General features: G+C 40.6%; 1 protein-coding gene across 3 annotated transcripts; it reads right to left on the bottom strand.

The window, feature by feature from the left end:
* Positions 1-3,107: 3,107 nt before the first annotated feature.
* Positions 3,108-24,023, bottom strand: BTLA (B and T lymphocyte associated). 3 transcript variants are annotated; one of them, XM_043510303.1, is made up of 6 exons: positions 23,821-24,023; positions 11,091-11,429; positions 9,793-9,828; positions 7,450-7,605; positions 6,258-6,304; positions 3,108-4,090 (listed from the first exon to the last, which is right to left on the bottom strand). In XM_043510303.1, the coding sequence occupies exons 1-6, from the start codon at positions 23,906-23,908 to the stop codon at positions 3,749-3,751; spliced, it is 1,008 nt and encodes a 335-aa protein (XP_043366238.1). In that variant the 5' UTR covers positions 23,909-24,023; the 3' UTR covers positions 3,108-3,748. The 3 variants fall into 3 exon arrangements, with proteins under 3 accessions (XP_043366238.1, XP_038269355.1, XP_043366253.1); XM_038413427.2 differs by having other exon boundaries at positions 11,091-11,411; XM_043510318.1 differs by lacking the exon at positions 7,450-7,605.
* Positions 24,024-24,260: the final 237 nt, after the last annotated feature.

The following is a 24,260-nucleotide window of genomic DNA, read 5'->3' as shown; positions in this document are numbered from 1 at the left end:
ACTTCCTGTTTATCTGCAGAGATCTTACTTTCCAAAGCAAACGTGGGGCTGCAGGGAGCACACTAAACTACAGCTCCCAGTCTTGCACCTGCATCTTATTTAATGGCAGTTTGTTTCCCATTTTCACATGCTTCCTGAGATGATCGTGGCAGAACTCACTCCAAAGACGCATGTAACCAGCCCCCTGTGATAGTTATGTATAGGGTGACCAGATGTCCCAATTTTATAGGGATAGTCCCAATATTAGGGGCTTTGTCTTATATAGGCACCTATTACCCCCATTCCCAATTTTTCACACTTGGAATCTGGTCACCCTCGTTACTTGTAGCTCATGAAAAGCATTTTACTTTCATTAACTGAACACTTAGGGGCCCACTTCTGCCAGCCTAAGGAGTAGGAGTACTTGTGGCACCTTAGAGACTAACAATAATTTATTTGAGCATAAGCTTTTGTGAGCTACAGCTCACTTCATCGGATGCATTTGCGAATACAGACTAACACGGCTGCTACTCTGAAGCCTAAGGAGTGTACCTTATTCCATAATAGTCCCATTGAATTCCGTGGCCCCTCTCCCAGGATAAGATAGATACTATTTCATCTGGCTCAGCATAAAACGGAACATTTTATAGTAAAATTCATCTGGCAAATAAATTAACTGTGTGTGGTTACCTTTATTTTAACAAAGGAGAGCAATGATTTATGGCTTGTGTTTGTTTAAAAACTAAGGACCCGATCTTGTAATCTTTATGCAGGCTAAACTGCCACTGACTTCAATGAGAGCTTTGTTAGCGTTGCAGATTTAGCTCAGGCAGGTGGAATTAACACAGAAGAATGTATCATAAGAATAATAAATATTCTTTATTAGCAATGGAAAAGAATGATCAAGAATCTGTTAATATCTGTGGTGCTAGCTGACATAGTACAGAGATAAGATACAAGCATTTCTCTTTTCCATTAACTTGAGCACAAATCATCTGGTATGTTACTTGCACCCTGTGAACGATAGATGTAGTACATCCTTCCTTTTGAATTGTGGTCTGAATTTTAACCAAGCTAGAAGACTCTCATTGTTGCAGCACTAATCTGTTGATACGAATATTGCTATGAATAATTTTCTTCCTAAGTACATTTTTTGCTGCATCAGATACATGGTATCCGAGCAAGAGCTGATCAAATGATGTAAACCAAAGTTGCAAACATTCTTTCAAATTTAAAATGGCATTCTGGTGTCCCCTTTGTATTCACAAAGTTTGACATGAATGGCTTTTTGTTTGTGCCAGTGTTTGGAGAAAAGCTGTTTGTACGCTACTTACCCACACTTACTTGCCAATAAAAGCTGATCAAGCCTGAGTAAGAACATTCATTCCTCATCATTCATTGTTATCCTGTTCAAAAAAGTTCCATCTTTTAGTCGGCGAACAAAAGCAGAATCATGTGACTTAAATAACCAATCAGAATTCCAGAAAAGCCAATTATGAATACTTTAAGGCAGTGTTTCCCAAACTTGGGACCCCACTTGTTCAGGGAAAGCCGGGCCGACTTGTTTACCTGCCGCGTCTGCAGGTTCTGCCAATCGCGGCTCCCACTAGCCACAGTTCGCTGCTCCAGGCCAATGGGGGCTGTGGGAAGCAGTGGCCAGTATGTCCCTCGGCCTGCGCCGCTTCCCACAGCCCCCATTGGCCTGGAGCGGCGAACCGCAGCCAGAGGGAACTACGATCGGCCGAACCTGCGGACGTGGCAAGTAAACAAACTGGCCCGGCCTGCCAGGGGCTTTCCCTGAACAAGCGGCGTCCCAAGTTTGGAAAACACTGCTTTAAGGGAACAATTTGTGAACAACCTGTATGCTGAAATTTGACCACATAAACTGTTAATCAAATAGTTATGGAAAAGTGAATAAATAAAAAATCAGCCTGTTCACAAATTAAATATTTATAGGAAATAAATAAACTGACACTTAGGGTATGTCTGCACAGCAAGAAAAACCTGTGACTCTAGGATCCTACAAGATGGGAGGGTCCCAGATCTCAGGCTCCAGCCTGAACCTGGAAGTCTACACAGCAATGAAACAGTCCCATAGCCTGAGTTGGGTGGCATGAGCCAATCACAGGTTTTTCTTTGCTGTGTAGATATACACTTACTCCTTTTTCTTGTTTGTTTATCACCTCAGCAGCACAATACATCTTGGTGTTGTATAATATCTTTCATGTAATTGTGTCCCAGGCTGTCTACATAAACAAACAGTACAGTTAAACATGAAATCAGAGGTGGAGGGAAATCAGTTGATATAAACAAGGGAGACAATATGTTTCAGATAGACCCTCCTCTTTCAAAATCCTATGAAGGGTGAAGGCTCTTTTCGCCAACCGTTTTGAGATGATCTGATGGGATGTGGAGAAGGCCATGAAAAGAGTCTGGTTGGGAGGAACAAAGTGTCAGAGAAGTAGGTCGGAGTAAATCCATAGAAAGTTTTTAAAAATTAGGGCAATTTCTAGCTGGATCCTCAACTAAATGGGAAGCTAGTAGAGTTGTGTGAGAATCGGGTGATACGGTGGCCGTTCATTTTACGTGTAAGAAGATTAACAGCAGCATTCAGCAAACTGCTGGTGTTTGGCTTCCACAGAAATGACTTTTCCACAGAAAAATGAATTCCATGTTCATCTATAGCACTGGTTTTCAAACTTTTGTACTGGTGACCCCTTTCACATAGCTAGCCTCTGAGTGCGACCCCCTCACCCCCCCAAAAAAATAAAAACACTTTTTTAGATATTTAACACCATGATAAATGCTGGATAAAAAGCGGGGTTTGGGGTGGAGGCTGGCAGCTTGCGACCCCCCATATAATAACTTTGCGACCCCCTGAGGGGTCCTAAACCCCAGTTTGAGAAACCCTGACCTATAGTCTCTGCTTCCATCTAAACAGGCTGAGCCATCCATGCATCTGTAATGAGTCTTATCAACACATCTGTTTATCAGTAAATGCATAAATTAATGTATGCATCTATTACCCTGTTTGTGTATCCTGCAGTTTATCAATACATTCCTCCTCTTTGTTGCCTCTTTAACCTCACATAGTTATTTTTTTTTTCTGTCATTGCAAATATGATCTCTTTCTTTTATATTTTTTTTCATACTGTCTAGATAACCCCACCTAAACTGATGGGGATAGGCTGCTGGTTGAGAACAAAAACAAAAAAAAACCATTAGCTTGCTTTTTAGTTAGTAGCAGGTTAATATGTTCTTCATAGTCACAGAACACCTCCCAGTGGTGCATAAGTCTTATGCTTAAATATGTTCTTCAAGCAAAATTCTTATCATCAAAAATTTTCTTCAACAAAAATAATTCATAATTTTCCCCAGTGGACCTAATATAGCTCATTGTCCTTTACATTTGTTTTCTTTTCCAATTCTCCTAACCTTTATTATTCAGTTTTTATTTATCCTGTCCAAACTCTGACTTTGCTCTGGGCAGTGCTTTGATCAGAGCAGGGGGCGTTCCTGGAACATGAAAGCTTCAAATGAATCCATGTGGAAGATAACAAACAAGTGGTTGCTAATATCCAACCACGAACATGGGCTTCGCTTAAGTGTGAATTCCAGAATATATCATAAGAATCAGTATGCTTTTATTGATGAGAATTCCTCTTTGTTTAGAAGAAGGTGTACTTATGTTCCTGCTGTAATGCTTGAGTCACTGCAGGACATGAACCGTTACGGTACTGGCTTAGTTAAAGAGATATCATTGCCAGGGCTATTTCTTCACACAAACGGTGGCATATTCTGTAAGTTCAATTTCCACATTCTGTTCCTTTCTCGGGAGCTTTTCTATAATACTAGAATGGTTTAATGAAGCATAAACAAGGACATCTTCGCTCTCAGATGAGGGCTGGTAGGAATCAACAGCAGCACTGTCAGAGGCATTACCAGTTGCTGCCCTGCTACCATTCCAGTGAGGGACATGATTATCATAAATTGTGCTGTCATCCAATGGCTGCTGCAGGCTAGCCATGGAGCAATAGTAAAGTGTAGATCCTTCACTGGGGGCATGCGTGGTCCTATCGGTGTGGTATGGCGCACATGTAGATCTGCTGATCTGCAAGAGAACAGAATGGTGTTCAGCTCTGTGTGGAACTGAGTATTAGATATGTGTCGGCTGGGCAAAGCACACATGTGAGATGTAACAAGAGATGTGGCATAAGGTTTCATTCAGGTGGGCTCTACCACTTCAAAATTGCATTAAAAATGATGGATAAATGTTGGAGCAAAGGTGGACAACCAGGTTCCTTGGAATATACTTTCGGGTAATGCACCAAATTATGGGATAAAGTTAGAAATCATTTAATCTTTAAGCCTTTCTCTACCTTTACTTTCCTTCCCAAACTCTCTGTCTCCTTTCTTTTCCCCCTTACCCTCTCTCCATGTGATCTCATCAGTTTTAGGGTAAAATTGAACATCGCGTTGCAAGAGCTCTCCTAACTCACTTGTTCTGTGCCTCTCACTTCCATGGCTCTCCCTGCCCATCACCCATCCAGCCTCAGATTTCAAGACTCTCTCTATTTGTCCCCATCCTTCCATCTCCTAATCTGTCTTTCCTTCTTTCATCCCTTGTCCATCAACTCTGTCTGCTTACAAGTTCACTCGTATTTTTTCCTAAAGAAACCCTCCTTAGGACCCCACTTGCCTGTCCACCTAAATTCCATCTCCCTCCTTGAGTGGGACATCTGTTCCTGCTATCTCAATCTTCTCTCCTGTAACACCCTGTTGAATCCTGTGCAGTCTGGTTTATGATCTTTCAACTCCTCTGGAACAGTTCATGCAAGTGTCACATGACCTCATGCTGGCCACATTTAAGTACTATTTTTCTTCACTCATCTTTCTCACCATTTTTTTGATACTTCTCCTCCATGGGCCTCAATTTTCTCCTTCTTCTCAATCATCTTTCTGTTTTTCCACCAGTAACTTCTCCCTTTCTCCCCTCTCCTTTTGTCTCAGGGTTTTGTCCTTTGTCCCTTCCACTTATCCCTCTGTAGTCTCACTAGGCAAGGTCATCCAGTCTCACAGTTTCAGCTACCATCACTAGGTGGGTGATTCACAAATCTCTTGCCTTCTTCCCCTCATTGCAATCTCACATTTACGCCATCTCTGGGCTGTTCCACTGACAAATCAAGCTCACAGTGACTAAATTGAAATGCCCCTTCTTTACTTTTCACCCCCTCCCTTCTTTTCTCCATCACCTTTGACAGCTGTGCCATCTTCTATATCTGCCTTTTAAGTTATTGAATGTGACTCCTGTCTTTCCTTTTTTTCTTCCATGTCTCTCCTTTCTCCAAATTTATTAGTTCCTCTTACACAATTCTGAAATCCACTCTTCCCTCTCATTCCTTCCCACTTTGTCTTCCCTCACCTTGCTTACTGCAATCTACTCCACATTGGCTGCCTACTGTCATTTCTAGTCCCCCAGCAGTCTGCAGAAAATGCTGCTGCTAACGCTATCTTCCTTTGCTTGCTACTATGATCGGATCACTGGCCTCTGGCTTCTTGGTGTGTTGAGGCCATTGCCTGTCATACAATGAATATGGTTTCATTGTTTCCTGGTACTCACCTGTCTGTACCCATTTATTGTCTCTTGTCCTATACTTAGACAATAAGATCTTTTAGGAAGGGTCTGTCTTTTTTTTTTTTATTGTTCTTTGTACAATACCTAGCACAGTGGAGTCCAGGTCCACGACTGGGATTCCTAGCTGCTACGGTAATACATATAGCCACATTTTTTAAAAATTTTCTTTCACTTTCCATGTCAAGTTCAAACTTCTTGTCCTCACCTTCACTGCATTACCCAGCTCCAACCTTACCAGGATCTCTGTTTCTATGCGATTCCACTTCCCTTTCAGGCTCCTGTCCCAAAAACCCCATCTGTATCCTCTTTGCATCTGCTTCCGCACTTCCCATATACTTGAAATGTCATCCCTCTGTCCCTTCAAAACCCTATTCAAAGCAGATATCTTCCACTAGTCCTTATACAGCTGCGACCCAACAACTATAGAACATGGACTAATAAAACAAAACTACTTCACTTGAACTTTGCAACTTCAGCCTATGTGGTGTTGCATGACTGAGGGGTATTCTCTGTCTTTTATTTAGACTGTTAGTTCCTTGAGCTAGGGACTGTCTTCCTATATGTTTGTACAATACTAAGCACTCTGTCAGCACTCAATAATATAGGATATGACAAGGCCTGGTAGCATAGAGCTCAAACACACCATGTTCATTTCCTTCTGTGAGGTTACTGGGGTTGTCTTGGGTTTCACTGGAGAGAAAAAGAAAAGAAGATGGTGTATCAATAAAACAACCGTGAGAATTATCTTTCTGCTAGTAGAAAAGGGTTATGGACATCAGTAAAATACCCCTTTCCTTACTGGATACACCTCAAAACATGAAAATCCAGTTAGAGTATGCCCAGGTTGGATCCAGGAAGATCTATTTTGACAAAGGGTAATAAACATATTCTACAGTTTATTGGGAAATATGACTGTCCCTCCATAGCCCCAGAAATGTGAAAATGTGAATTGCCAGTTCACTATCACTATCTTCCTAGTATCTTCCTATCACTATACTATCTTCCTAGTATATTGAGGGGGGAGGCGGGGGGAGATTCTCCTAGATTATCTGGAGGGGAGGCAGTTCTAGTCATAAACAAGAACATACTAGCCATAGGCATCAGGCATGGAAAACACTCGATAAACTTGAGCCACCTAGTAGGCAATTACGGCACCTTTCATTGGTAAGTCTCAAGGCATTTTTCGAATATTAACCAACTAACCCTCAGAAAGCCACTGAGAAATAGGTAAGGGAAATGAGCCATCCTTTCTCACCACTGAAATGACAATGTAGTGGAACTGTGGGTTCCATTTCTGAGGTGGAAGATAGCATCTTTGTAACAGCCCATGACATTACATTTTAGAAGGGAAGAATAATAGTGTATCTAATTTAATACAAAGGGAAATTAGGAAGCAGAATGTAATTAGTTGGAGTGTGATCAGGACTGCAAGGTTAACTCTCCCGTTCTTATGAACTGTAGTAAGGGATAAAGTGGTCAAGACTCTTGTTTAATGTCTAAAATGGGGATAGGGAGAGACAAAGAGCAAATCACAGCATTTCAAACTACTAAAGAAGTGGAGTTTGAGGTTTGGGTGGGTTCTTATTTTATCCATAACTATTGCACTATTGCTAGATGAGAGTAGCACGGGTGACAAATAAAACTGCCAAAAAATCATCATCGTAACCAGCTAGGCCTTGGCCATGTTCTAGCTCAACTGTCAGTTGGGGATGATTGTACTCAGATATTTTAACAGTACTTAAAGAAGACATTTTAAATAGTGGAAACCAAAGAAGAAAAAAAAGACTCTGCCCGCAGCAGCACAAGGAAGAACAGGAGGTGGTATGAGAGCTCACCTGAGTGCCACCGCAGACAACACAACAGGCATAACCAGATAAGGATGAGGAGACACAATGCCCCCAGAGGTGATAGGGCATAAATAATCCACTTCTTATTGTTGCTGCTAGGTCCTTGAGGAGCTTCTGTGACATTAGTGGCACCTGCAAATTCCTCTAAGATTTATTAGTACATGATATAGGATGTTGGCTGGATTATTCTGAGCCATCCGATTAGTTCATAAATTCAATGTACCAATTTGTTTAATCTGCTAACCACACATTTTTTAGAGTAACTTGAATTAAGCTAGTTAACCAAGCATTTTGAAGTATTCATTAGGAATATATTTAGTGAGGGGTAAAAGGCTGTCTGAAATTCTAAGGGGGATTGGGGTTGCGGCTGCTCAAAACTTCCTTTTTCTGCTCCAGATTCTCTCCTCCTCTTCTCTTTTTCATTTCCTGTACTTTTTGCAGCATAGAAAAAACTAACTTGGGAGGTTCCATTTTATTTTTTTCTCAACTAAACTCAAAGCCCAAGACTTTCAGAAATGGATTCCTAAAGACAGGCTCCTCCACTTTGACACTAGCCTAATTTTCAGAAGTGTTGAGCACCCAGCAACTCCCACTGATGTCTATGAGAGCTGCTGGGTGCTCAGAACTTCTGGAAATCAGGCCACATATCTAGATGCACAACTATGGACTCAGGAGTTTTGAGTTCCCTTTAAGGGATGGCAGGAGGAAAAGCTTAGAAAGTAGAAGGTCTGGCAGAGGAGTCAGATTGGTGGGGAACTATGAGATTTTGTACCTTTGCTGCCGTAATATTTCAAGAGAACAGTATGTTAAATGAGAGTGACAAAGATAGTAAGGATTATTTCCCCCTATATCTATTTTAAAACCCATGTAATGTATAGGGTGCATACATCCTCTTTTGTTGACAAGGTCACAGCTGTGCATCATTGGTTATATAATGTATGGCCCTTCATAGTGTGTAGGTGTGACACCCCTGAATAGGCCTAAATAAATTATGGTTTTGGGTAATTATTGTCCACAACCACTCTTTAAGATGTTGTTTATATGCTGTTGACCCTGGACCCCAAACTGATCTTGGAAGGTTTATGCTTGTGTTTAAATTATAATCTATAAGTTAAAAACTAACATGCTTATAAATGCGGATATTAAAGCTGTAATGTAAGTAGGGAAGAACAAAATGTATAAATAGTCGAAATAGGTTTTGCAAGAAGTTTAATGCCTAACAGAGACTAGTAGATAGCATAAAGCTTAAATGTTTAGCATAAGTACTTAACCTACAATTATAATTTTTAGCAATATGTATCCTGTGATAAACAAGTAAACTGCAAAGGAATAGACTAAACTTAAAATAATAGCATGTTAGGGGCTTTTTGGTATATGTAACCATGCAGCAAAACTAAGTTTACCCATAGTTTCAAAACTATTGTGAAATACATTGACGCTAATTGTCTATGCAAGTAGCCTGAACCCTGACATTGGCCCCCTAGAATGCTATACAACAGTGGTTCTCAAACTTTTTTACTGGTGACCCCTTTCACATAGCAGGCATTTGACACCTGCTTTATAAGGACAGGGCACTGAGACTTAATCAAATATGGTCCCATACATGTGTGGGTGTAATGAAAAGATGTATAAAAAATGTACACTCAGTCCTTAGTTGGAACATCAGGCTGGAAACCTTGTCATCACTCCCACTTACTGTGCTTCTCCATGTACTATTCCTTCCATCTTCATTCATGATGATCCCCATAAGGTTGTAAATATGCACACTGTAGGGAATTGTTTTTCTATCCTCATCTGACTTTTTTGACTATAATTATCCTTGCTTGCTTGCATTTGGGTACTAAATAAAGTCTTCATGTCTCTATATATGTGATTCACCAATTTCATTTCCTGTAACAAATATTTAAATAGTCACCTGAATAAAAGAACCTGTTATTGGTGACTTGTGCCTTTTGCACTGTAAATTAATGAAAGACTACAATTCTGATACAGTGTGACTCCTGGAACAGCATGAGTAGCATGTATTACGCAGTATGAGAGAAATGAGTGTGAACTGAACAATCTATTACACTATGATGGAGTGTCTAATTCACTTTGTCTCGCTTATGCTGATATATTCATGCATTAGGGTGGGCAGCAGCAGGGGATTCTGGCATAGGTGATGGCTGTTTAGTTCCAAGTGAAGCTTTCAAGCTATGGTGTGAGCAACAGTGATTTAGTGATGAGGTTAAACAGTATTTCAGTATGTGCAAAAATATATGACCCTCCCCACACACAGTCATATAAATACTAGATAGTTCCCCTATTTTACAAGAGAAGATCATAACTTACTTGATTGTGGATTTGTAGGGGCGTTTGTAGTCACTTCTGAAAAAGAAAAACAGGAGAAGAATTGAAACTGAGCTGAGAACTTGGTAAACTTTATGTCCCGGTTATGTTTTCCATACTCAAAGAGCAATCTTATAGTGAAGTCTCCATGACTTCTTCTTTCAATTAAGGGGAACAACAAAACAAGAAAGAAGGCAGTTAGTGGGAGGGCACAGAACTTGTTTCCTAAGGCTGCTTGAGTAGTATACATTTTATTCAAAGTCATCTTTGACATTTAAAAAAACCAGCCAAGGGAATAATCTGCAAATATATATTATGTCACTTTTTCAAAATACTTTTCTGAATACTTTTTTTTTTCTTATTTGCTCAGCGCTTTCTATTAGACTTTAGCTCACACCAAGAGACTTGTGTGAGCTGGGCACAGGCTAAACCTCCTCGCAAGGTTCAGCAATAAATGCTGTGAGGGATTTTGTCTATCCCTTCAACCTATGTACACTGCTGCAGCAATGAACAGGGGCCATTAAAGCTCCTTAACATGCTAGGAGAGAATTCTCCTGGTTCAGGCACTGTGTAAGACAGCCTTACAGCTGGACTAGGCCAGGACTGTGCCGGAGCCATTCTGAGCAGTTTCTGGTTGCAGAGCTGCCATGAATTAGAGGAAACCTCTGAGTTGTTTCTGGGAACCGCACCAAGCCCGGATCCCAAGGGCAGCATATCCCTCTTGCTGCTGGGGCTGTACTGTATTCTATGCCTCCAAGAGGCATAGCACAAACTTCTACACTCCCTTTGTACTCTCTGTATGACAACTGTCTTCAGCATGATTTTCTCCTAAGCCATTTCATTCCTTGTACTGTGTTGATCTTGTCCAATAACATGCACCTTTTTGCATTTTGACTGATTTGGGTAGCTTGTGACCAGACTGTCCCTTTCCTGACCTTCGTTGGCTTTGACTGACTTATATTTGTTATGACTAGATTGGCCTTTCATGGATCATCCTAAATCCCAAGAGTTTTAGAACCCCCCCCCCATGACTGTGTTTTTCTTTTCCTGATCCTCTTGGATGTTTCCTGATTTCTTCCTAATGACCATTAAGAGAGCCATTAAAAGAGGGAAGACAGACATTAACAGGAGCAGAATGGGAGAGGTCAGAATGTTTAGAAGGCCGCTTGGATTACTACTGTGCCACTGAATAGTGTGTTTATCTGTAGAAACAGACTTCCAGGAAGAATGAGTTTTTAACCTTTAGAATCAGTTCTGATAAAGAGAAATTCCCTCAAAACTAGTTATCCTCTAATGCTTACCTTGAACAAGAACTTCTACTGAATGGCTCTCACTGCTTAAACTTCCTACAGTAGCTTGACAACGATATAATCCACTGTCGTTCTTATGAACAGGTACAAAGTTCAGAACAAACACATTTCCTTCTTTCCAGGCTGTTTGTCTGGTTGGCCCATCTTTCAAAAGTAAGCAGTACATGTCCTGTATCTTGCACCAGTTCATGGCCGGCTTTCCTGTGCAGTACTTCACTGGACACTCTATACTGAGGAAGTCCCCAGGTTTTCCCGGGTATCTGTAACCTCTTGTAACCAGAAGTTCAACAGTACAGTTCTCAATCACGTCTCCTGGAAGTGAAGAAAAACCTGAAAGATTATCATTGTTTCACAGTGTCTCTTCCCCCAATAGCTTTATTACTATTACTCGTCTGACTGTCATTGACTATTCTATGCCTTGTCTGCTTTTATGGGATCTCCTCATTATTTCTATATGGGTCACTGAAAGAAGATATAGCACAGATTATGGGATATTTCATCTCATGGGAAACAGAACTGATTCTTGCAGAAGACTGGTAATGTGATGCAACTTTTGTCTATTGGTTCAAATCTAGCCCAGCTGTGACATTACAGTAGGCCAAGAATTCTCTGTCAAAATGATTTTTGATGGAAAATGCAGTTTCTGCAAAATTGGGACAGAGTTAAGTTTATGCTTGCTGCACTACTGGTGAGCTGTGCCTCTCCGATTGGAGAAATAAAAGTTATGTACTATTAGATGCCTTAACTCTTCATTTCCTTGCTTTTGTGGTTTTCTGTTATGTGTGTTATGTGTAGAGCCCCCTTAGCTCTCACACAACTTAGAGGTTTTGTGCATTAATCGAAAAATAGAGAGGGGGAAAGTATCTTAAATCTGGCCTCATTTCTCCCCCAACATTGTCTTCCACTCCTAAATCCAAACAAGGAATGGGACATCTGATCAATTTGACTCCAGAGTAGGGCAGGGCACAGAGGTAGACAGGTCAGTAACTGTCGCCTCCAAAGCGGTGTGGAATAGCCTTTGAAAAACTGCCAAAGTAGTTAGCAGCAGCATTGTGTGCACACAAACAATAAACTAGACTAACTCACTTCACAGTAAAGTTTAGTTCACTTTGAAAGAAGAATCCAGAGTTTGTGATAAGTGTAGAGTCAGTGCTCATAATAAATTGTGTTGTGTGTATTCAAGTGTGGTCAAAGCAGATTAACTCAAAAAGCTGTGGATTTAACCTCCCACTCTCCCCCTGTGTTGACAAGCCCTTACAGATGATGTATGAATGAGTCTAAGCTACAGTAACTTGCTAAGCATACCATCTGGAAGAATATGAATGTGGTACCAGCTTAGATTCCCTTAAACCCACTTCCTCCCACTGTTGTGTAATTTGCCCCTCACATTTTACTTCTGAATTTGGAATCCTATTTGTCAGGAAGAAAGGACACAATTATGTGTGTTGGGTTTAGGGGGGAGGTTTTTCCTTTCAGACTTTGTTGCTACTCTGGATTTATTTGAGGTGTTGGTGGTTTTGTTAGTCATGACAAAGTGCTGCCAGTGTGTTGAATATAAAAATAAAAACAATCTTTGCCTCAAATAGTTTACTATATAATAGTGGTGTCCAGTTATTGTAAACTGTGTTTTCAGATTACTTTTTTTAAGGCACACAGAGGACTTTGAGAGCAAGTGCCTTCGAATAAAATAAATTATTAATGTTCTAAACCTACGAAATATTAATCTGTTTTAATATTCTCCTGCAATCGCACACATATATAATTGTAAGCATGTATGCAGTCCTAGTCCCATTGAACTCAATAGGGCTAATTATATGCTTTAAGTTAAGCACATGTGAAAGTGTTTGCAGGAATGGAGCCTAAATCAGAAAGTGAGATCATCATCTTTGTCTGTAGCTCGGACCCTTCCATTTCTGAGGAAAGGAAAATACAAACAGACTATTAGTGTGCAGGGCACAACAGCTGCGCATGGCTGAATAGTCTGAAAATAGAAACAAAGAGCTAGAATTAGAAAGCAGAAGTTTCTGCCAGAACAACAATTAAAGCGTCTATAATAATTTTCCGGAAATACCTGCAATGATCACACCTTGCTAGCAGCCCTTTCGATGCTCTCACTGAGTGTGACAGATGCCTATATCAGAATGTTAAATTTGCTGTATAGTTTTTTGTAGTAAGCCTGTCTAATACTGCACATATTTGATGGCTCTTCCCTAAATATGTTAAATGTGTTATCCTTCATCCAAATACCTGTCCATGGTCAGTAACAAAAACCAACTCTGCTCCTGCCATTTTCTCTTCAAAATCTATTTTTCTAGGAGGCCTATGCAGTCTAGTCTTTCCTTCCTTTGACACAGCTTTAACACAAACCTTTAGCAACCCTCACTACTTTGGCATCAGTAGCAAGAGCAACATTGTTATATTATTTCTGTAGCTTTTTCTTTCTTCTTTCCCCTTTCACAACAGCATTAACTTCCCTGTCTTGTTGTAAATTAGATTCTGATCGTACAGTGAGCTTCGCGGGGGTCTGCCCACATAGACTTTTCTGGAGGAATAGGGCCATAGATCTTGAGCTGTTCAGTGCAGGGATGTGGTATATTCCTTGTCTGCCAATCATCATGCATTTTTATGGTGGTGTAGAAATAAAAACATCACCATTCACTACTAGTTGAGGAAGAATCACCCAATTAACATTTCATAAACACTCCCTAAGGGATGATGTATGTAGCTGAGGGGACTCTCTTCTAAGCGGGAACTAAAGAACAACATAGATTAATTCCTGTAAATGTTAGTAAAACCACATTCCGTTTCAACCACGTCTTTAACTAAAAAGCAGACATCACCCAAATAATCATTTAGGATGGGACAAGATACCCTGATGCAGTGGAAGGACCACCCTGGATTGTGGCAAAGAGATATGGATGAGCCTAGCTGGGCCCTTAAAGAGGTTGCTGAGCTATCCTTCTGCAGGGCCGGATTAATGCAGGGGCTTTAGGGGCTGCAGCCCAGAGCCTCAGGCTAAGTGGGGCCAGCTGCGACCCGCTGCTTCTTTTCATCCGACCCGCAGCAAGTCTCCGCACCACGGGCCGGATACCAGTCCCCAAGCCTCAGTGCCATCCCCTGGGGCTGGAGCTGTGAGTGCTGGCTCGCCAATGTGCCCCTGTGGCCCCTAGGCGAAGGGCATTCAGGGAATCTCTGCGTGCTGCCCCCAGTGCCAGCTCCACAGCTCTGTGTCTGCAGGCACGGGCAGCATGCATCGCGCAGAGCGGCGGCCCCTCTGCCTAGGAGCCAGACATGCCAGCCACCTCGGGAGCAGAGCAGCATGGAGCCAGGGCAAGCAGGGATCAAGGAACCCTGCTGTGCCGCCAACCAGGAGCTGCCCGTGCACCCCCTCATTCACTCCTACCCCAGCCTGGAGCTCCCTTCTGCACCCAAACTCCTTCCCAGACCCGGCACCCCCATCTGCACCCCAAACCCCTGTCCCAGCCCTGAGCCCCCTCCTGCACCCAAACTCCCACCCAGAGCGTGTACCCCGAACCTCCTGCTGCTCCCCCACCCCATAGCCCATCCTCCCAGCTGGAGCTGCACCCCAATCCCCTGCTCCAGACCTGAGCCCACTCCCCCACTCCAAACCCCAGGGGTTCCACAAAATCTAATAGCCCCGGGCCCACAAGAGAGTTAATCCAGTCCTGTCTTCCTGAACAGGGTTTGACACGCAAAAGCCAGGAAAGGGAGCTCTTGACACAGAAGTAGTCTGATGGAGGCAAGTTGGCACTGAAACATGGAAAACTTGCATTTCTGCTGCTTGTGCCATACCTGCTGTGAGATTGAGGACTTCAGTTTTCCAGACCAAATGTAACCAGCCTACATAGATGATCACCGAGGGAAACTCCCCTCCTGTAAACTCCCTGCAATGCTATCGGTTAAGACAGAAGGAGCCATTCCATGCTTAACACAAATGTTTCACTTGCTTTGAACTTTACAAAAATTTTCATTTGCATTGAGAGTGCTCATACTTTGTCTCATCCAAAAGGTGATTTTTTTTTAAAGATTGAGTTTGAATAAAATGTTTTCATCTGCTTCTCAGCCAGGAGAATGTGATTCATGTTTTCCCCTCTTTTTTAAAAAAAGCATGTGTGTTTATGACGACAAAACATCTATATCTTAACAGTTGAACAATAGCAAGTGCTGGGGCAGCAGAAAGCCCTCACTATGGAACAATCTCTTTGCCTTGTTTGTAGAAATAGGACTCTGTAGGCACAAAGTGTTGAACATGGGCAGTGTCCTTTTCTTTCCTGTCTGATGTCAGTGTTCAGAGAAGTGGGAAGCTCTCCTTGGCTGCAATGCAAATACTGCTATTTGCTCATTCAGCGTCACTTGTAGGAAACCACAACAATCAGGCTTGCTGCAGTGATGAGAGAGCTGGGGAGGCAAAACTGAGGCAAAAAATCCTCACAGGCCAGAAGGATTGCTCTCCCATGCCCACTTCCGAGGCTTAGTAATAACATGACACCCAGCTCTCATCTAGTGCTTTTCATCAACAGATCTCAAAACACTTGATTAAGGAGGTCAGTATCATTATCCCCATTTCACGGATGGGGACACTGAGGCACAGAGAAGGGAAGTAACTTGCCCAAGGTCATCCAGCTGCTGCTAATAGTGATCTGCAAAAAGAAAATGGGCTTGTACCCTTTTTTGTTTCTTTACTGCATAATGTCGTGTGTGTGTGTGTGTGTGTATACCTTAAAAAAAAAAGCCACTTCTGCTTGGTTTTTAATGTTAAAGATTCAGTTCCTGTCTAGGATGAAAGATATTATTGAAGAGTGGAGAGCTAGTGCAATGGTGACATCATGAGAATCAGATGAGTGAAACCTGAGGTATTGCAGTGGAAGACAATTTTGGACAGACTATTTAAAATTCCTCCAGTTTTGGGTTTTGGTTTATACCTATTTAACTGCAATAACTAAATACTTGGGATAAAGGAAGTCTTTGTTCAAATCCAGCATACTCTCTCCTTCAGTTAAATGGCTGGAGCCCACAATGAATATGCTTTGAGACCTCCTAGTGGCCCTTCCACAAAGCCAGTGGAAAATCAGACCTGCCATTCCAGGTTTTTCTAAGTGGAAAAACAAGCAGTAAAAAAAAAAACCCATAAAAATATTTCAGGCCTGCCTTATAAATTAAGGGGCGTAAGGCCAATTTTTGAAAAGTTCTTTGCAGGTTCTCTTTAAAAAGCAGTAGTGGGCCTCTGACTCAGGGAAGAAGTAGTCTGAGGTAAGTCTTCGGGTTTTGTTTTGGTTTGGTTTAAGTGCCTAAATAAAACACAGCATCCTAGGAAGTGGGAGACTTTTTTTTCTTTATTACATAGATACATAGATATTAAGGTCAGAAGGGACCATTCTGATCATCTAGTCTGACCTCCTGCACAACGCAGGCCACAGAATCTCACCCACCCACTCCTACGAAAAACCTCACCTATGTCTGAGCTACTGAAGTCCTCAAATCGTGGTTTAAAGACTTCAAGGAGCAGAGAATCCTCCAGCGAGTGACCCGTGCCCCATGCTACAAAGGAAGGTGAAAAACCTCCAGGGCCTCTTCCAATCTGCCCTGGAGGAAAATTCCTTCCCGACCCCAAATATGGCGATCAGCTAAACCCTGAGCATATGGGCAAGATTCACCAGCTAGATACTACAGAAAATTCTTTCCTGGGTAACTCAGATCCCACCCATCTAATATTAACCGGAGTATCCATTAGCAAGGGGAAGCTCTGGACTCTAGTGCAGTTATACAGAGTTTATATGTGCTCTTACAAGCTTTACTAAGAGTGAATAATGTTCACCTTCCTTTTCCTGTGAGAATATCTCTTGAACATTTCTGCCTATTTCCTGTGCTGTGGTTTATTAACAGTTAACAATAGTGATGTAACTAACCAACTCCAGAAATGATATTGTAGATGTGTGAGTGCATGGTAATTCAAGAGTCATTAGCTGAGGCCTTGAAAAAGCCGGCCTGTTGATGTTAGATGTAGTGGAATTCGGTCTTGAAAAGCTAAACAGGGGTGGCCACACACAATCAGTACTTAGATGCCAGACTTCAAAGAGGGCAAAGGAATCTATAAAATATGTATTGGTTGTGTATCAAACTACTCCTTGTAGTTCTCTAATAACTTATACTGCAAAAGGCAGAGACTCTTTTAGATTATTTGATTGCTCTAATGTTTTGGATGCAGAGATCCAAACTTTAATTTCTGGCTAGAATGGATTCTTCATAAGTAAGGATTTTTTTTTTCTGTTGTGTCACTGAGGTAAATATCTCCACTCACATTAATGCACATTTCCTCACTATGAGGAAAATCCTCCTTCCAATGCTTTATACTTTAAAGGCTTTTTTTAGGGCTGTCAAATGATTAAAAAAATTAATTGTGATTAATTGCGTGATTAAAAAAATCAATTGCGATTAATCGCTCTCAAACAATAATAGAATACCATTTATTTTAATATTTTGGATGTTTCCTACATTTTCCAATATATTGATTTCAATTACAACACAGAATACATAGTATACTGTGCTCACTTTATATTATTATTTTTGATTACAAATATTTTCACAGTAAAAAACAAAAGAAATAGTATATTTCAAATCATCTTTTACAAGTACTGTAGTGCAATCTCTTTATCATGAAAATTGAACTTACAAATGTAGAATTATGGACAAAAAAAACTGCATTCAAAAATAAAACAATGTAAAACTTTAGAGCCTACAAGACCACTCAGTCCTACTTCAACCAATCACTCAGACAAACAAGTTTGGTTACAATTTGCAGGAGATAATGTTGCCCACTTCTTATTTACAATGTCACCTGAAAGTGAGAACAGGAGTTCGCATGGCACTGTTGTAGCTGGCGTCACAAGATATTTACGTACCAGAGGCACTAAAGATTCATATGTCCCTTCATGCTTCAACCACCATTCCAGAGGATATGCATCCATGCTGATGACGGGTTTTGCTCAATAACGATCAAAAGCAGAGTGGACTGACATATGTTCATTTTCATCATCTAAGTCAGATGCCACCAGCAGGTTGCTTTTCTTTTTTTTGGTGTTCGGGTTCTGTAGTTTCCTCATCAGAGTGTTGCTCTTTTAAGACTTCTGAAAGCATACTCCACCCTTCCAATCCCTCTCAGATTTTGGAAGGCACTTCAGATTCTTAAACCTCGAGTTGAGTGCAGTAGCTATTTTTAGAAATCTCACATTGGTACCGTCTCTGCGTTCTGTCAAATCTGCTGTGAAAGTGTTCTTAAAATGAACAACATGTGCTGGGTCCTCATCCGAGACTGCTATAACATGAAATATATGGCAGAATGCGGGTAAAACAGAACAGGAGACATACAATTTGCCCCCAAGGAGTTCAGTCACAAATTTAATTAACACACTATTTTTTTAATGAGCATCATCAGCATGGAAGCATGTCCTCTGGAATAATAGCCAAAGCATAAAGGGGCAGACGAATGTTTAGCATATCTGGCACGTAAATACCTTGCAGCTCCAGCTACAAAAGTGCCATGGGAATGCCTGTTCTCACTTTCAGCTGACATTGTAAACAAGAAGCAGGCAGCAGTATCTTCCGTAAATGTAAACAAACGTGTTGGTCTTAGCAATTGGCTGAACAAGAAGTAGGACTGAGTGGACTTGTAGGTTCTAAAGTTTTACATTGTTTTGTTTTTGAGTGCAGTTATGTAACCAAAAAAAATCTATATTTGTAAGTTACATTTTCACAATAAAGAGATTGCACTACAGTACTTGTATGAGGTGAATTGAAAAATACTACTGTATTTCTTTGGTTTATCATTTTTACAGTGCAAATATTTGTAATCAAAAATAATATAAAGTGAGCACTGTACACTTCCTATTCTGGGTTGTAATAGAAATCAATATATTTGAAAATGTAGAAAAACATGAAAAAATATTGAATAAGTTTCAATTGGTATTCTATTGTTTAACAGTGTGATTAATCACAATTAATTTTTTTTAATCATGATACATTTTTTGAGTTAATCGCGTGAGTTAATTTGCGACTAATCGACAGCCCTACTTTTTTATTTTGTTTTGTTGTTTGTTTGGTTACATTAGAAATTCAATTACTGTTTATCCTTGTTTTTGTCCTGGAAAACATTAAGGAGAACTGGGTTTTTATGATTAATCATGCAGGTGGAATCTGATTAATTGAGATATAACAACATTTAGAGTTTCTACCCATGAGTTGAGTTAGTTGTGTTAAAAATTGATCATCCTGATCTTTCAATTAGCAGCTGGTGCTAGTTTACATTTGAGTCATGTAAGAATCTGTTGTCAAAAACAGTGAAGCCAAGACCCTATGCTCTTGTAAAAATCACTCCCTTTAAGAACCATAGCTGGCCAGGAGCTTGCTTTTACCTTTTATCTAAAGAAAAGAGCAATGCTAGCAACCCCTAGTTCCATTCTGGGGTACTGACTAGGTGGGAAGAGTAGTTCCTCCAGAATCTTCCAGTACCTAAGTGGTCTCCCATCTGAGTACTAATTAGACTTGATGCTGTTTAGTTTCTAAGAACAGACGGTGTGGTGTTTGGTGGCCAGTGCTGTACATGAGGTCAGTCTAGAGCAGGGATAGGCAACCTATGGCACACGTGCCAAAGGCGGCATGCAAGCTGATTTTCAGTGGCACTCACACTGCCCGGGTCCTGGCCACCGGTCTGGAGGGCTCTGCATTTTAATTTAATTTTAAATGAAGCTTCTTAAACATTTAAAAAACCTTATTTACTTTACATACAACAATAGTTTAGTTATAGATTATAGACTTATAGAAAGAGACCTTCTAAAAATGTTAAAATGTATTACTGGCACGCAAAACCTTAAATTAGAGTGAATAAATGAAGACTCAGCACACTGCTTCTGAAAGGTTGCCAACCCTTGGTCTAGAGGATACGGTGATCCCTTCTGGACTTAAATTCTATGACATGATTGATATTTCTAAGGCAGAACAAAAGCAAGAACATTTTTGTTTGTTTAGCAAACTTTCTGAGCCACATTTAAACATCATAAAGAAACAACAAAGGGCACAAACCAACCCCCCTTCGCAAGATCACATGTAAACATAAAATTTGGGACAAAAGTTTGGAGATTGGGTGATCTTACATTTTGGAAAACCAGTTTGCCAACTCTCTGAATATTTGTGTTCTTGATACGTAAAACTCTTTATATGCTCAGCCCTGGTCTACACTACAAACTTACATCCGTATAATTATGTTGTTCATGGGTGTGGAAAATCCACACTCCTGAGCATCGCAGTTATACCAACTGAATTCCTTGTGTCGACAGCACTATGTCAACGGGAGGGCTGGAGAGGTGGGGAGGTGGAGTACTGTGCTGATAGGAGAAGCTCTCCCATCAGCATAGGTAGCATCTTCATTAACCACTACAGCGGCACAGCTGCACTGCTGTAAGTGTTGAGAGAGGTACTATGGTAAGAGGCAGTCTAGAAAGACTCAGGCCATGTCTACACTACAAAATTATGTCAACCTAACTTACATCATACAGCTCTATACACTATAGACTGCAATGTAAGCACAATATTTATATTCCAATTGATTTATTTTATAAGTTTATCATCAAAATGAGAAAGTAAGCAATTTCTCAGTACTAGTGTGCTGTGACACTTTTGTATTTTTATGTCTGATTTTGTAAGCAGGTAGTTTGAAGTGAGTGTAACTTGAGGTACACAAGACAAATCAGACTCCTGAAAGGGGCACAGTAGTTAGAAAAGTTGAGAGCCACTGGTTTAAAGAATATAGGGTGGCAGTGACATCTGCTAATTTGTTATGCTAATCTGCTACCTTAAAGAGAGAGAGAGAGAGAGAGAGAGAAATTTGTGGACAAATCTGCTTCTGCTCCTATCTGCAATACAGGGAAAGGGGACCAAAGAGAGGAGTATTGCAGAAGGCACTCTTCTAGTTGATTTCCTTGATGTTTGGAGTGGAATAATGGATAAAACACATGAGTGCACACATTAAGGTTTCCACAGCAGAACTATCTCAGTCATGTTGTACAAATGTAGTGTTCTATATAGCTAAATATCCATGATGATATTTTTTAAAAAGTCACAAAATATTCCACAAATGCAACATGGCTGAATTAATATTGTTATTAGATGCTTATTTTTTGCCTTTCTTTGCTTAATTTTATCAGAACTCTCTTAATGCTTCATCAACATACTACTTTATCTACAAAGAGAAATTTTCCTGTGAATAACAATAACAATTACTGTTTGAAATTATCTTTCCACTGAGGTGCCTGATAGATAGTCGTTGCTGTTTTCTGGCTGGTGAAAGTTCTCTGCAAGGTCATGTCAACCATGAAAAGAAATCACTTTGGCTGCAGCTTGATAATAAGTTGTGGGTTTTTTTTTAACAGAAGTTTAGAATTTGCAGAATAGTGTACAATGCAGCCATACTGGTATGAGAGTCAAAAACCATGAGTCCTTCATTTTTTCCATCCAATCTTCTCCTTTCCCTGATGTTAAGGCAATACTTTTGGCAGGACTCTGTTTCAGGGAGACTTTTATAGTATTCTCCGTACAGATTGCCTCAGCAGCTGCTTGAGAACAGCAGTTCCTGTGCCCATCAGGCTGGGTGGGGAAAAATACACTTTCATGTCAGAGTTCGTGTGGTTTTATTAGGCTAAAAATAATAGAGGCATACTGAGCACGTTCAGAGATTTTTCCACTCATTTGACATTTTGTGCCTGTGAGATAATACTACTTTTTCCAAATTTAAGAAAGCCTACACTCCTTATTGATGGACTCCTTACATCAAGTGTCAACTGTGAGCTGTCTCTGTAGAGGCAAAAGGGGGTCAGTTTTTGTCCGTGTTAGGGGTGGGGAAACATTTTCAGTCCTATGTCAAAAATGGCTGAAGCAATTTGGCTTAAACTCTTCAGATAAATGCACCTTTAGGCGAAGAACAAGCATAAGAAATTCATAGCCAAAATATAAATGTGTCAGAAAGTTATGAACGTGTGAAATCATGGGGCACTAATGGAGACTGCTTTTGCAAATTTCAGCACTGTGTAATATTTCTGATGCCTTTCTGTTATTTGTTTGCCTGCATGCATGATATGCAAGGCACCTTCTAAGTACATAAGAAGGGATGGCCCCTGCTCTGAGGAGTTCACAAAGGACAGACAGACAGCATTAGATGTAGAGTCAGGAAAAGGGAACAAAAACGGGGATTTTCTATATGGACACAAGATTCATTATAGCCCACATAGCAGAAATAGATTTTTGACAAGACTTAAATATGGAGAGGCTCGGGGCCTGGCTGATGAATTTGGAGAGGCTGACCCATGCACATGGACCATGTGGAATAAGGCAGAGAAGTGATTATCTGAGACACTGGCCATTGCCAGAAATGGGAGTGGGCAATGGCAGAGTGACGCTAAATTCAACAAGGAAGCTTAAGAAGAGAGGAGTAGACTTCCACAGAGCCCTGAGGGAGATGGTCAGTAGCTGTAGAAGCTCACAAAACCTTTGAGGTAGATAGTTGTTAGTTTAAAATGGGTAAAACAAATTACTGAGAGATTAAGTGACTTGCCAAAATCTGGTCACGCACTGAGTCAGCGGTAGAGACGATCACATCGCTAACCAGGCAGGGCACATCCTTCACCCCACACCTCTGACTTTCCCATGATCTGTGGCTAAACTGCTAATGACATACACTTTAACTTAATTTGTTGTCTTATGTTTATTGGAGTGTTTTGTCAATATTACGACTATGTACCTTGCAGTAAATTATAGCAGTGATGGAAATACAACTTTAAGGTTAACATAGCATAACTATTCAAAATCAGTTTAATGCTTACAGTATATTATGTGCACTGTTTCACACTATTTTGGACAAATGGAATGGACTGGACTAATCCAGACTGAATTAAAAGTAGCAAACACATGAGAGGCAATAAGCAGTTGTAATAGATGTGCTTATCTTTGTCATTGTTGACTAAATTTTTTTTAACCATGAACACAAAGGATAAATTTAAAGGGCTGTTCTTCTTTGTGAGATAACACAGAACCTCTCTTTCCATAATCACCATGGGCTAAAGTCTCTGTTGTAATGCCACTGAGTTCAGAAAAATTATCATAGATGAATTAGGCACAATGTCTTTATAAATACATGGATCAGCTCTCCCTTATACTGATAAAAATCAGGAGAACCACTGTTAAAGTCAACAGTTTCACTTCAGAAAGTGAGAGGAAAATTAGAGCCCTTGATTTTTTAGGACATGTGACTGAGGCCACATTGGTAACTTCTAGGTATTGACATGCAAGCACTCTGCAGCACTCTGGGGTCAAACCACATCTGGTAGAACCTTAGGACTTTAACAAGGTGCTTGGGTTCTACCCTTGCACAGCTGGCAGAGGCTTTGGTCAGGAACTGGAGAGATCCCAGTACCAATTAGCTGAATTTCAGTCAAGACAGTAATCTAGAGGCCTGGTTTTAATATCCATAATCCATGTGCTCATTATTTTACCTTATTAGATTCACTTCCTGAATCTTATTCCATCATAATCCAGCAGACCATAGTTTCACAATCTGAATTTCTCCTCACCCAGACTACACTGAGAATCACTTGGGTACATGGCTTTCTATGAAGGCTAGTAACTTAAGTCACATTAGATTGATAAAGCATCTTACCATAAACCTGACAGTGATCCAGAGATAGCACCACAAGAAGGATGTGCAGTACAATTCTATTCACCCGCATGCCTGGAGGAGCCTTCATTTCATTGGCATGGTGGAGATGGGAGAGATTCCTCTGAGGTTCAAGAAGTGCAGTTTGTGTAGATACTTACACCCCTCTGTGATTGCCCATGTTGTCTCTGAACTGATTCTCTTGACTGAAAAGTTTAGACAGGGAGGGAGATTTGGGGGTGGGGAAAAGGGCGGGGAAGATTTCTGTAACATACTATGCAAAAATCTGACAGGTTACGTGGTGTACTTTTATGTGGTTGTATCATTATCCACCACTTGCTTACTTTCAAAATCTCTGAACTGCAAAACTTCTCTTTTTCCCCTGCGTGCTTTTTCAGTGCAGTAAGTAGAACTACAGAATTAAAACTATAAGAAAATCCTCG

The sequence above is a fragment of the Dermochelys coriacea genome, chromosome 1 (assembly GCF_009764565.3).
Source record: "Dermochelys coriacea isolate rDerCor1 chromosome 1, rDerCor1.pri.v4, whole genome shotgun sequence".
Classification (NCBI taxonomy): domain Eukaryota; kingdom Metazoa; phylum Chordata; order Testudines; family Dermochelyidae; genus Dermochelys; species Dermochelys coriacea.
Note: the sequence above shows the minus strand (reverse complement) of the source record. Positions and strands in the feature narration are given on the sequence as shown.

What these genes read in the sequence shown, in the direction of transcription:
- BTLA (XM_043510303.1), bottom strand. Translation starts at nt 23,908, where the DNA reads ATGAAGGCTCCTCCAGGCATGCGGGTGAATAGAATTGTACTGCACATC. An exon ending in CCCTACAAATCCACAATCAA is followed by an intron (nt 7,606 to 9,792) that starts GTAAGTTATGAT and finishes AATAAATCTTAG; the next exon opens with AGGAATTTGCAGGTGCCACT. An exon ending in TTGTCTGCGGTGGCACTCAG is followed by an intron (nt 6,305 to 7,449) that starts GTGAGCTCTCAT and finishes TTTTCTCTCCAG; the next exon opens with TGAAACCCAAGACAACCCCA.